The sequence below is a fragment of the Macrosteles quadrilineatus genome, unplaced genomic scaffold (genome assembly GCF_028750875.1).
Source record: "Macrosteles quadrilineatus isolate MER2022 unplaced genomic scaffold, UCM_ALF_1.0 Scaffold_1__1_contigs__length_201487025, whole genome shotgun sequence".
NCBI classification, from domain to species: domain Eukaryota; kingdom Metazoa; phylum Arthropoda; class Insecta; order Hemiptera; family Cicadellidae; genus Macrosteles; species Macrosteles quadrilineatus.
In genome coordinates, this window is record NW_026542594.1 from 100454675 (window position 1) to 100469782 (window position 15108).

The 15108-nt window shown below is 32.9% G+C and overlaps 2 protein-coding genes across 2 annotated transcripts in view; both read left to right on the plus strand.

Moving 5' to 3' along the window:
* The window catches only part of LOC128982440 (17-beta-hydroxysteroid dehydrogenase 13-like), a 31160-nt gene extending 25902 nt beyond the window's left edge, over window positions 1-5258 (plus strand). Inside the window, exons 7-8 of the mRNA XM_054401403.1 lie at window positions 3748-3861; window positions 4406-5258. Of these exons, the coding sequence (XP_054257378.1) occupies window positions 3748-3861; window positions 4406-4532 (241 nt within the window). The 3' untranslated portion in view covers window positions 4533-5258. The remainder of the gene's footprint in view (window positions 1-3747; window positions 3862-4405) is intronic.
* On the plus strand, window positions 4540-13000 carry LOC128999275 (epidermal retinol dehydrogenase 2-like). Its single transcript, XM_054425680.1, has 8 exons — window positions 4540-4546; window positions 6512-6597; window positions 7673-7816; window positions 8382-8567; window positions 8953-9082; window positions 9909-10029; window positions 10789-10908; window positions 12687-13000. The coding sequence occupies exons 1-8, from the start codon at window positions 4540-4542 to the stop codon at window positions 12766-12768; spliced, it is 876 nt and encodes a 291-aa protein (XP_054281655.1). The 3' UTR covers window positions 12769-13000.
* The last annotated feature ends 2108 nt before the right edge of the window (window positions 13001-15108 follow it).

Here is a 15108-nt window from a genome sequence, read left to right on the forward strand (position 1 = left end):
TGAACATTCACAAAACCTTTATGAAAACAGGTCAATAATATAACACGAACAATTGTTACATAGCTTTAATTCGTTAAACTTAAATCAAGAAACCCATCAAAATCACAACCAACCAGAAACCCCTAACACATCAACACAAATCGTATCTCAACCTAAATCATATATAACCAACAAAAACATGGCTGATGAGTCAAAAGAGAAACTTCCCCTAATAAAAGCAGGCACATACTCAGGTCTTCCTTCAGAAGATGTACATGAATTTATTCAAAAATTCAATATTGCATCAAGGTGCAACCATTGGTCCGAAAAAACTAAAATTGAACTTTTCCCCACACACTTAACGTCTACCCCGTATAAATGGTTTGCACTCTACAAACATGAAAACAATGAAACTAGTTGGTCAAACCTAGAGTCTGAATTTATTAAAGCATTCAGCCCAGTTGCATTAATTGATGACTTACAGACGGTTCTTGAAAATCGAACACAAGGAGAAAATGAATCTCCAATGCAATTCCTATACGAAATCATTCACCTTTCCCACAGAATAGATCCCAATATGAATGATGCAAAAATAATAAAATTCGTAATTCAGGGAATAAAACCGGAAATTTGTAATGAACTAGTGAGGATGGAAAACAACTCCCTTAAACAGCTAAACGAAAATCTGCTAAAAATTGAATCTCAAAGAGCTATTAGGAATAAAAATCAGCTAAAATACCAAACCTCAGCTGAACGTGTTACCCTAATAAAACCTCAAACAAAGTCGGTAACATATGAAAATGACGAATTAGACAACTTAAAATTAGAACTTAGGAACATAAAAGATACATTATTAAGCCTCAAGGCCAAACCTGATGAAACAAACTACCCCAGGGACAATACACACAAAGAAACTTATCATTGTTCAAGATCCACACAAAGAAGAGACATTTCCCCTCATGCCAGATATGACAGGTCAGCTGAAAAATATAGGCCCAGAAGCACTTCTCGAAACTCACAAAATTTATCGAGAAGCTCTTCACCTCACAATTCACATCACTCCAACAGACAACCTATCCCAAGAACCAGATTAGATTACAGATCACCACACCGATCACAGAACACTCCACTCTTTTGTCACATATGTAACATAAACAATCACGCCACAGAAAATTGTTGGTACAATGCTAGAGCTAACCGTAGGAATCCAAAATACTCAAATACACCTTCCAAATTTTGTGCATATTGCAAAAGAAATAACCACACCATTGACCAGTGCTTTAAGCGTCCTGCTAAAAGGGAACAGTTTCCAAAAAACTTCTAAAGCAGGGAAGTCAACTACCACAAAATAGATATTTGGCTTCCCAAGATAAACAAATACAAACAAGATATTTCTGGAACACAACTAAACGTTTCCCACATTTCAACAAATCATCAATCTTAGAAGCATCCAATAATTCAAAATGTAATATATTTTCACCATTAAGCCCTCAATACCAATACAACTTTCCAACAATTGAGGATTCGTTTCGTGTAAAACATAAAGTTAAAGTAACCCCAATAACTAAATCACTTCCTCCAAGAACCACAATAACATCAAGAAATATTCAACACACACAACTCGAGAACCAGACCAACATCATTCCTACAGCTACGGCTGAACCTAAGACGACCTTGCAGCCAGCTGATGGAGAAGATAACGCACCACAACAAACGCCTACGTCACAAGCGTCGACCCACTGCTGCCTAGGAACACCGACTCAGCAACTGACGTCACAGCACCGCACAGCTGATCAGCCCAAGACTCAAGATGTGGCACGTACATCTGTTAACTCTTCACGACCTTCAACGTCGGATGACAACAACAGCTTCAGTACGAGTACATCACTTCCAGGAACCTCTACGGATAGACACGTGGATTCATCAACTGCAGGAGTTTGTTTAACAGCTAGCGAAGCAACAACCCTCCAGAATCAAATTGACGAAGAAGTTTTCCAACAAAGTTCTAAACACCTAAATTTGAGAACCCTAATTAAATGTGATAAAAGACAATCTAAATGCACACTATCGGATATTTATGACTTAATTTTTAATGTTAAGCAAACAAAAACATTCCCTACATTGACACTAAATATTGATATACCAGAAAATGGACAGACTTATTCAGCTACCTTAGATACCGGTTGCAACTATTGCCTGATAAAATCATCAATTGTAAATAACCTATCCCTTCAAACAGATAACTTACCCTTAATTGTAGCTGCTAACGATCAACCAGTCAAAGTATTAGGAAAACTTTTACTACCAATAACAATTAATGGCTCCGTGTATCCAACATACTTTTACGTAATTGAAGATTTGGCAACTGACGTAATCTTGGGAAATTGGTTTTTATTCCAAAACTGTATGGAATTGGATTTTAAGAAACAGGAAATCAGACTAACGAATAAAGATAAAGTTCATTGCATCACAATGGACAAATCTTGGTTACTTAATTTAAAACCGTTTGTTCTAACAACTATAGCGGAGTCTAGTAATGACATGATTGAAATTAAAGTTCCTACGGACACAGTTATTGCTCCCCAACAACACTACAAATTAATGGAAATCTTGCCAGAACATCATCAATATGAACTTGATATAGATTTAAATTACCGAGACAAAAAGAACCTCCACTTTTATATCTCATCAGAAAACGAAAATTCACAAAAGTTTATTTACGCCTCCCAAAAAAAAGTCCCATGCCTCACTTTAAGTTTAAGTTTCCTAAATGTTACACTCGCTTAGCTTAGTCAAGAGGTGTTAGGTTAATGAGACATAAGACTGCTTAAGGGTGTTACTCAACGTGTAATGAACAAAAATTTAAATTACGAAAAAACAACAAAAGTAACAAAGTGTTACAACAGCAAAAGAAAACTTAGAAAATGCAAAAAACAACAATAATAAGATAAATTAATTTGCAACGTTAAATTTACAAGAAAAGAAAATCAATTGAAAATATAAAAGAATTAGTTACTGACAAATTATATGACTTTTATGTTTGACAAAGTGTTAGTTAGATATTTTATTCTTTCTACATACTGTCTATTGTCCCAGAAGCACACACACCGATACACGCACTCCCAAACTCCCGATCTTCTTTCTCCGGTGGCCCGTGGTGATCTCCTCGATGTTTTCCTTCAGATCCTCCAGCTCCAAGAGTCTTGACCCCTCCATCTTCATCATTAGCCCTTCTCATTGGCTGATTACCGATAGGGTGTGTGGCTAATAGGTTAACGGTGTTTCTTGGAAGTCAGCCCTACCGGTCATCGCCTAGCTCACATCAGCTGGGAAAGGAATTTGTAAATCGATGCTCATGCTACTGTTCAACTCTGTTCACACCAACTGGTCGACTAAGTGTAATGTGAACAGAGTGTCTGCATAGATGAGCACCGTGGGTACGGGGTTAATCCCCTTTCTTAACATACTGACAAACATACTGACATAACATATAACATACATAACATACTGATAAATAATACAGTAAATTTAAAATTAGGTATGCAGGTGAAGAAATTAAAATACAAAAAAAACTTCAAAAGAAATCACTTGGTGGTAATCAAAATGAAAAAAAAAAATGAAATCAGCATTAAACACTATATTTTTTTACAATTTTAGAGTAGTCAAATGTATATCATAATAAATATAAAATAAAATATTTTAATTGTTAATATAAAATTAATTACTCGTATGAACACTGTCAAATAATTTCTCTTTGTTATTTTTCAGGATTCCACCAGTGTCAATAGAAGAGGCAGTAGAGGCCACAGTTGAGGGTATAAAAAGAGAAGAAGTTGTTTTTACCATTCCTCGGGACATGTACTTTTCAGTTCACCTATTTCAGTAAGTTGTTGTGTTTAACAAGAGTACTTTATAATACATTTAGGGAATAAATTCTTTTGAATCTATAGTCGACAATGAGCCTTAACTTTCAATTTAAATGTGCACTGCTTCAGATATTCTATAAACTTGTACAGTATATGCCTACCATGCTATAATACGAATCAATTGTGACATCAAAACTTAATTATGGTGCCAACGACGATCTTGCCGATACTAATGCTTACTGAAAACTCAATAATAGAAAACTAGAATTTGATACATATCTGATTGTAATAAGATTATTTTTAATGTTCTTCTTACGTGTATAGTTATGTTAATAGGGTTTAAGACACCCTATTTAAAATAATGAGAATCATATTTTTATTGAAAGTACTCCATATTATATTATTCTCTTGCCGAATAAATATACTGGCTAGTGATGACTTAAACAAGTATTGATTATTTTACTGAATAATTATAACAACTGTTAGGCCTAATGCAAACCAAAATTACCGCATGGATATATCTTACAAATTATACAATGAATATTGTTATATGATTTCAGATTATTTCCACAATATATTATTGACAAGTTTAAAGAAATATTCTACTTCAGGGTTGCACTCCCGTCAGAAGAAAGAAGGAAGAAAGAACCTACACAACATATAATATCTCAACTATCCTCTAAATAACTACAATATGTCAAGTAATCTACTAGGATACATTACCAGTAGGCCTACTGTAGTTTAATCACTAATGGTGATACAGAAAGGAGTGAATGAGATATTTCATCCAACAGTATTAGCCTACTGTTTGAGTTGTTATGTTTATTCAAGGAATCTTAGCCTGGCCTTTGATAAAAATTCCTTTTAAATGAAAGATTTTGATTTTAAAACTAACGTTCATGTGTGAACATTAGCAAAGGATATTATACCTAAATTTAGGTGCTGTACATAAGAATATTGATTAGTCAGTAGTTATATTCTGTTCAATATGATACTGTATATTACTTTTAATTCCTGTAAAATCATACAATTCCGGTGCCAAAATCATCAAGACTTGTTATAAGCAAGTGGTAGAATAGTGTATATTCACTTTGGATAATGTTTTAGATTTAATAGTATTGTACAAATTTATGTCATAGTTTTTAGTTACTCAAACACTCAAATCAAAATTTTAATTTTAAAATTTAAAATAGTGAAATGTAATTAAAAATTCAAACGTATTACAATTTTTCTTTGAATAAGGTTGTGAAATCAAGACACACTTTAAATAGTCTAAGTGACTGGAGGGAACAATCAATGTAAAAAAAAAACATCACACATACATATTTAACAATAGTAATAAACTAATTGATATTGTTGTAGTTTAGTATTGTAATACTAACAAGTGACACAAAATTTACATTTTTACATTGTAAAAAGGGTTAATAAAATTAAATAATAAATGTTTTAGTTATTCTTGTGCACACCTTAAAAACAAATTTGGAATAGTTTCTACTTAAATTAGTTAATGTTTATAGATAAATTAGTATGACCATAGTAGTAATGCAAGTGTAAGTTCACATAATGGAAAAAAGACGTTGAAATAGCCAAAGCGAAACGAAAGTGATTGTACGAGACATGAAAATGATCTGACAAAATGTAATTAATGATTTTAATTCTTTATACCAAATTCTTCCTTTTGAGTGACGTTATTGTAGAAGTAGTATGCATGCCTCATACAGTATACAGGCACAACTGATTATATGATGTAGTATAAAACAATCCATTTTGGTATGATTGTAATGATAGTTCGCATAGTTGATGGGTCATTCTTAATACAAAACGTAAAATCAATCCAAGCATGCCATGTTTTTGTTTTTTAAAGGAAGCTTAAATGCCATTAGGAACCTACAAATAATACAGTTGCATTGGCTGTAAAATCTAAATGTAAGTCATCTAATCATTATAAGATTGATTTTTAAATCTTCACAATTGTATAGTTAAGTACCTCCAGTAACTAATTCTAGTCGATGTGTTAGTCCTTGAGTAGTTTTATGCATAATCGTGAAAAGTAATCATTACGAAAAAAAATTAATATAACAATCTGGTTGAATTATTCCTTACTATTTTCCTTTCCTTCATCTTACCTAAATGCCCAATGTTAATGTTTGGAACAGCTAGATTTCATAAGAGGAGATAGTGTTGGCAGTATGAGAAAACCGTCATTATCAGTAAAGGGAAATAAAATACAACTGATAGTACAACCTGAACACACAAGCAGAGGTATTGGAGCTCAAAGTTTAATGTAGCAATTATCACATTGTATCTGTACATTTTAGGTTATAACCGTGTCTGACAAAATTTTAGATACTTGTTTGTGCGGTGGAAGATACAAAAAGTTTGTGCTAAAACAATAGGCTCAATAAGTTCTTTACGAAACATCAGTGATTATTGGAATTTTGTGTTTAGGAATATTTTGTTAGTCAAAAGAATGGTGTATGATGATGTGTAAAAACAGCTCTCGACTTGGACAAATACTGTAATACTGTTACGAATTTTATTTCATTACTCAATTGTTACAATCAATTGAATATTACAAATTATGGCAGAACCAAGGATAGTAACAGAACATTCTTCTAGTAAAAGAAGTATTTTATTTGTACTGTTAGAACTTGTGTATTTTATAGTTTTGTTAGTGCCAAACATTTTAAGTGCATTTGTACGGAAGATTTTTCCACCTAAAAGCAAACGGCTTGATGGATTAGTCGTATTGGTAAGTGAAAAATTATTTATTGATTTTAACATTTCAACTAGTAATACTATTACAGTGTAAAGTTCGAAATATACATTTTATTATTTTGTTTATTTTATTATTTGGTTGAATATTGACTTTTGAGGGGAAGGATCCGAGCCAGAAGTAAGTCTTACTACATTTTCTTGACAATTTAGTTGTATATTAATTATTCATATCATCCATACATGGACAGAATCTTAACTCTAGCTTAGAGGTTATATTGACAATGGTGACACACTATAATACTATGGGACCTGAGCTTCAAGCATACTAGTTTAACATGAAATTTAACTAACGGTGTTATACTGCTTCTGAATAAATTTTATAATGAATCAAATTTGGTTAGTAAACTTAACCGAATAATCACATAAACAAAATTTAATTCAAAATTGGATGCTAGCATTTTAGTTGTTCCAAAAAGCGGATATTTTTTTGAGAACTAGAAGGCGAATATAGAGAGTAAGAGATTACATTTGAATAAGTAATTAGAGCTAAACTATAAGAAAAATAGAATTTGTTTGATGTCTTTATATATAGCCAAACATATTACACATTTTCTTACCGTACTCTTTCAGTATCAAGTGACATGTTACATGTTTACATATCAGTTTGAACTTGTAAAACTTATTTAATTGTTTAATATACAAGTGTGCTCATTGAGCAAGTTTTATGGGCATCACGGTATAGGTGCCAAACCTTCTCTTTTTACACTACATTCAGGTATCAGTGCCTAGAAAATGTAAATGTAAAATAAAACATAGGAATACTATGTACAAATTGAAATAGCTAATAGTTGGAAATACCTACTGTATTTCAATATATTAGGTACAAAATAATCCAAATATGCACACAGCCACTTCAAAAAAGCTTTTACTATTTCATTGAGACAAAACTGTCCTATCAGAGTTTCACGACCAATTGATGACATAACGTATGAACAGAGGTTTTAATGAGATTGTTCTATTTTCAACTCAAACAGAACTGGCTATATTGAAAAAAAACTTGACCCACCAGTCCTATTTGTTTTGACATTCGCCATTGTTGATCTGTTGAGGTGACTAGTGCTGGTAGTGGCCTGGGGAGAGAGTTGGCCCTCGGGTTTGCCCACCACGGAGCCTCGGTGGCCTGTGTGGACGCTGACAAGAGAGCGGCGTTGGAAACAGCTGAGGAGATTGTCAGAGACGGTGAGAGGGCTAAGGTAAGTCATGTTCAGATTTATTTTACGTACATAGTGATTCTGACCAAAGATCATACAATTTCTGATTTGAACAGCTAACTTGCTGTTTGTTGACATAATTTTATATAGTTTACTAAACGGTAATCTGATCAGTGAAAGTGATTACTGATCGTGATTAGTGTCAGTTTCAGGTAATATGGTTTTGGTAGAAACTAGAACGCCAGAAATATAGTAATAGTACGCCCTAAATAAATCAGAAACAAACAAAGCTATAAATCTATAACAAACTATTTGAAGAACGATATTTTCTTTTGGCTGATCCGCATATGCGGCAGTTGCCAAGCGCTTAACAGTAAATTTACTCACCAAAAGTCTACTCGGCATTCAGTGAACATTGCTTGTCGTTTTCCGCTCTGTGTCGTTGTCGGTCTTTTCCACGTCGTGGATACAAATAGTAGCTCACAAAGTAAAATATTTTGTGCTTGGCGAATGCCTAGTGTACGGGGATCTGCCGTTATGGTAGCTGAACAAATTGAGTTCAACCATTTCCATAAGAATTGAGAGTAAAATAAATTGGGCCCCCAAGGCATACCATACGGATGTGAGGAGCCCAGAGCAGGTTGCCAAGCTGAGTGAGGCGGTGGCTAGGGACCTTGGTCTTTTGGACATCCTTGTTGTCTACCACACGTCCTTCGTCTCACAAGCTGTGGAGGACACTTTGGACTCAACTGCCAGGACATTGGTCGAAGACAACTTTCTCAGCCATGTCTGGGTGAGTAAACATCCAACTAACACAAGCAATCTTTAACAGTTTACTTATTCTCCATTAAAATATCATGGGAGTTTTAAATGTACAAGTTTTTGAAATACAGTATCTCCTTGAAAGTGCCAAAACACTTCAATGTATGCTACTAAATTATTCGTTTTTTTTTAAGCTCTTCATAAAGATTTAGAGAAATTTAGTAATTTTATGTTTTGATGGTCAAAAAATGAGGAAACTAATTTTTACCACAAGAAAATCCCAACAAAGACTTTTTCCCATGGTCAGATCATGCTGGACAAACTCGTTTCAATCCTCCATATTATTTTGCCTTCCAGGTTGAATTAACCATCAATTTAGGTATAGTTGTTGTTACAACCACATGACATGTTTGCAGATGGTGAGAGAGTTCCTGCCCCGCATGAAGCAGCGAGGTGCGGGTCATATAGTATCAGTGACATCACTAGCAGGGCAGGCTGGCTTGGCGGGGGCTGCTGTATACTCTGGTACCTGCTGGGCTGTCAATGGTCAGTACAGCGGGACACCACAATACAGATATCATCACACAGATATTGGTTTGCAGAGCCGGCCTTAGGCATGTGCGAAAGGTGCGGCTGCACAGGGCAATCTTTTAGCTTTTTGTTGAGGATATGATCCGTTTGCTATTCTTAAATCATTTTGTAGATTTCATACTCCTCAAGTGTATCCAGTTCGATACCTTTCCTACAAAAATGTACTTCTAGGCCCATGGTTGACACTCATAGAATGACCATTGTCGACAAGATGCTGGCCAAAAGCAGACTTTTGTTTGTTATTTTTCAAAACTGGCTGGTGTTTTTATAACCTCTTTCAAACTCACAACCAGTTTGTCCAATGTTCCAATGGGAAGTTTTCTATTAACCCCTCAGTTTTTGCGTGCTGTTGCATAGCAGGTGTTTTAGACAAAAAATGCCTTATTTTGTTTTGCAGTTTCTAAAGTCAGTTCAATAACATGTTTGGATAATTCTTGGATTGTTATAACGGTACTTAATTAGAGATTAATTAAGAATCTCTAAACTTGAAGGGATATTTTTTTCATGATGATCTCTGTATCTATATTTTCTATAAATAAAAAGGTTAAATATCTGTTGTACCAAGAAATGATAATATTTTTATAAATGTTTTCTTTTATCGGTACAATCGAGAACCTGTAAAAATAATGAGCAGTATTAGATACTAATAATTAAAAACCAATGGAAGTTTTGTCAAGCATCTTGAATATAATTGTGGTTTGAACTTACGTGTTTGATATCTGCCTCAATGAAACTATTAAATAATGACATTTCTTGTAGTACAATTTAAATATTATTCCAGGTTTTATGGAAAGTGTGAAAACGGAAGTTCTCTTGGAAGGGCATGATAACATACAATTCACAATAGTGAATGCAGCTGTTATGGATACTTCACTATCAAAAAACTACTCACTAAATGCAATGTAAGTAATTATTCATAGTTTTGGTAAAAAAATCTACTCAACATCAATATCTTTGAGCTACCATATCATTACTTCATTTGAAATATCAAACACCCATCAAAACAGGCTTATGATTTCAGACAAGAAGTGTCTATAGCTAATGATATAATCTTATAAGCTTACATTTAAAGAGAAATATGATTATTCATCCATCTACTTGTAAAGAACATTACTCATCTTGTTGATCTATTCTTTAAACACTGCATTACGTAGTTATAAGCTAAAATAGATTTGATTATGTTTGATAGTTTGTTTATTTAAAATATATTTTATCATAAATCTTTTACTACCCTTCTTTTTGCCTCTTCAAAGCATTGTAGTACATTGTAGTGCATTGTATTGTAGAGAATAGGCCTATGATATATTACATTTTTTTTACTTTCTAATTGTTGCTTTTGTTAACTTTTCAAACTGTGGTATAAGTTATTAGTTTGAAATGTATTTTTTTTATTTAATGTACATTGTAAAATCATTTCCCATTCGACTTAACTGTTCTGTAAGCAAAATGCTGTCTTCTCAAATATATAGTAAAATATGTTTAGGCCTACTGGAAATAAATCTTGTTTCTTGTTCCTCGGTCAGCATGGCATAGACTAAGGGAGTATGTTTTATCTATGGTAATGGCTACACAATCCTCCTCAACTGGCGATGGCTCATACCCTAAAGAAGACTTTTCAAATCTTTTTTCATATAATTCATTATACATATGATATGTTCCAGACAGAGGTTAGGTACTAGGTTGCCAGAGGTGGTTGCTGCCTACGTCATCTCTGGAGTGAGAAGAAACCTAGTATATGTCAACATACCTGAGCAGATATACTGGATGTGTATCTTGGCCAAGTAAGTATTTGTATTGTAAACCTCACAAGTGACTGTGGTGACATTTCTGTTCAGAGTAAACAGCTATTTGTTAGCCATTTAAATTACATATTATGAATTATCATATTTATCTTTTAATGTATGAGAATCTACTACAAATTTTAAACAGATTTATCATTTGTAAGTTAGTTATAATGAACAAGTTTTACTGACCTTCTTTTACAGATGTTCTTTCGGATTTGAGGAAGAAGGATTGATCCACATCACATTAAATAATTTATATGAACATTTTTTATAAAATATCCACATTATCTATCTATCTATTCTATATTATTAATACGCTACAAGAAACTTAGTGAACAATAAGGCTTTTTAGTTTTAAGATTTAACCCCACATATTATATACCAAAATGTTCGACTAGTTGTGTAGATTTGCAAACTGACCTTATATTTTTGAAAAAGTCCCTTTGGCTCTACCCCAGTGGCTTTTAAAGTTCCCATGTCATCCTTATGAATAACATATTTGTTTTCACTACACTATCATGTTTTTAGCGGTTTTACATACGTTAATTGGTGGCTGAAAGTTATGTTTTGCTGGCCATGCCAGCTGTCATCGTTATTTTTTGACCGAGCAGGTTTTTACATCCCTAGGACCGCAAAATCAGCTGCCCGCTTACTTACTTAAGACATGAATGCATATTAAATATACAATCAGTATCCATAGCATTGCAATAGAATTATTGTTTTATTGTCACCGTTGCCTAGCAACTATTTATTTATATTTTTGCTGATTCCTCAAATCGTTTCCTCACATAACCTCAAACTTGTAGTTGTGTTGACTATCAGTGTGCATTATTATAGTGGTGAATAGTGGTAATAGGGTATAGTGTGGTGAAAAATAGCATTCGAACCACGGACCGAAATGGTTTTGCAGCTCTCGATCGATTTAAGTTCTCGACTTCGTCTCGAGCTTAAAAACTATCTCGAGCCGGCAAAACCTCATTTTTGGCCCTAGGTACGAAATATACTATTACATTATGACAACCTGAATAATGTAATTGCTGTTAATAATTTAATAATTTAGTTGCAATTTGGAATTTGCTACTAACATTTTCTGACTTGGTTAAAAATAAATATTTACTATTTGAATTTGGGTTGGCGTAGATATTACAATGGAAAAAGTGAGAAAGCCTAGACAATTTGATAAACTAAAATGAAAACTGAACTAACACTGTGCTGCATTTTTGAGCAAAAATTGAAAGAGTCAATTTGCAAACTATGGAAACTTAGGAAGGTCATAGAACATCACCAAGTAAAATAAATACAAATAATATATTTTTTAAAGAATTTATAATCATTATTATGGGCAACCTAATGCAGCTATGAGTGGGAAACATTTGTAGAAAACACTGAAAAAAAGATCAGCTTTTGAAAAATGATAAGATATATTTACAATAAATGTTGATTATATCGATCTGTTATGTAGGTCTACATTGTGAGTATTTCCATAATATTTGAGTCGACTCCTTTAAAGTCATCGGAAATTATGTCTGCCATTCGTTTCAAAATAACACCTGTAATACTTCGCAATTGCTCGAATTCGAGCAACAGGTAGGCCTACACTAGTCTTGATTAATCTAGAATTTTAGTTTAGTCCAAATAAAATTATAATGAAATAACTGACAGTTGATATGGAGTTTGGCTCAAGTAGACTATTTTGGTCAACATCTGTTTTTAATGGGTTTCCAATATCTTGATTACATTGTGTGGTACTATTATTCTGTGTGATATTTTCACAGACTTCTTCCAACTACAGTAGTTGACTGGGCACATAAACTTTTTGGTATGGAACCCAAACCAAGCAGCACCAAGACTCTGTAGAAGATACGGACAGGAAATTTCACTACAGAAGCCTTTCACTCATAGCTCACCTATATTCTAATATATAAAAGTGAGATGGTGAGATAGGGTTAGCAGAAACATAATTATCGTGGTGAAGTTAAACTTTGTTTTTTAACCCTTTCGACTCTCATTTTAGGGCTACGCAAACCATGCCCTAGGTTTAATATATTATGCAGAGATCATTAAGCTTACTTGTATTTAAACTTCAAATCATAGCCTACTAATAATAACAAATAAATAAAAATTTGTAAGAAAATTCATATTTTTTTAAGAACCAAAATTTTATCTTCTACATCTTCATGCCTTTGAAAAGCACGGATGAGTTTGTCCCTTTTTATTATAAGTGAGTGTGTCTTTGTCTGTTGGTTGATGTGTGTAGAAATTAACATGATATTATGCAAATAACAGTTAAATAACAGTTGTAGGCAAAGTAGAAGGGTTATTAAATGTATAGAAATGTAATTACATATTTTTTCCCATTTTACTCTTAATTAAAAAGAACCATTTTATGGTTGACAACATAGTGATTTTATGGTTTAATTGTACCACGTAAATAGTATATGTTAAACAAAACTGACATTTTTGCTTCTGTAGATCACATAATGTGACTTGAAATAAGTTTGACTTAATTTCAAGAAACAATAAAATGAAACAAAAATATCCATCACCATCAACGTGAAGTTAGGACTGACAAATATCAAGGTTAACTATAGTACGATTGATTTCAGTTATAATGTCAATTTATCACTGTTGTAAAACTGTAAACACTAATACATTGATTGGTATGCAATTAAAAATAATGATAGAGTATTATCATGTTTTGAAGTATTTAAAACCTAATTAGATAGCCTAGTTGGTGAAATAAATTTGAGGAAATAATGTAAATAAACTGTTTAAGAAAAAAAACAATCCAAGAAAACTCATTTGCATGCAAACCAAATGATCTGAAAGTCACAGTACGTCTGAAAAGTTGGAAAAGGCATTCTGATAGTGAATGCCTCTAAATAAATCCACCTTCTGTCGTTTTGCAGATTAACCTTTTATGTTGGGCAGAGAGAATAAACAGATAGGATCAGGCGGAATGGCACCAATTTCATTACACTGAGTGAAAAATGAGGGCATAAATTGAGCGGGAAAGACGGAATTGGCGGGAGCGTTGGCGATTTGCATCCGAAATACGGTTTCAACTGAAAGGTTTTCAAAGTTGGAACATTCTCATCTTATGTCACATAATAGATAAGTTCTGCTAAGAGGCAATTTGACTGTTGTAAATAATTCTGTGTAAATTTAAAATTGAATAGCTGAATAATTACAACTAAACTATCTATATTACTTTTATAGATTCAAATGATCCTAGAATACTAAAGAGTTTTTTTATGTGTGGTGATAGCTCCTGCAACTTAATCCAGGCCGACCGCTTATTTATCCATGTGATTTCAGTATTATACAACAACTTTCTATTGAAAAAGTTGTATGTACCTCTAGTACATGTACAAAAGGTAGGATCATCATAATCATTATTATTACATACATTGTATCTTCAACTGTAACAAAAATGAAAAAGTCTGTTCAATAGGCTAGTTATTTCTTAAATAATTGTAATATACACATTTTCTATAATTTTGGAACAGTTTCAAGCGTTTAATAGACTAATGAAGAGTTCTATTTTTAAATTAATCATTACTAAATAACCATTATACTTAATAAATTTAGAGCAATAAAAAATGTTTGATTAGTTTACTTTACATTAAGGTGTGAAAGTAAATATATTTAATAATTTAATATACATTAGGTACACATTAAAACACACTCGAACTTATTTAATAAACTACTACAGCAAATAAACAATACAATTTTTCATATGGCCAACAACATAAAACACACACAAGTTTAGTATGCAACATAACAATAATAATTGTATAATGCCATTTTTACAGTACATTTTTCTGTTTACTCAAGTGCATTGAAGCAAAGAGAGAACTAACGATTAGTATTGTCTGAAAGACTAATCTATTTCATTAATTCATCAGAAAACTCCTCAAATTTTTATTACAATCAGTTACCGTCTTGTACAATAGTTGAATACAGACCTACAGTACAGTAGTACAGAGAACAACTAAGGTTAATAGGTATAAAGCCCAGGCAGTGAGGTGAATGATATTAGCACACATTTACATTGTAACAGCCTTCACTAGAATACACCACTGCACCACTCCATCAACGCTTTGTAGCTCTGCTGACTTGAACTATGTGATCTCTTGAGATGGGTACTTCACAATATCCTTTGAGATGTATATCCCTATCAGATATTGTACTTAT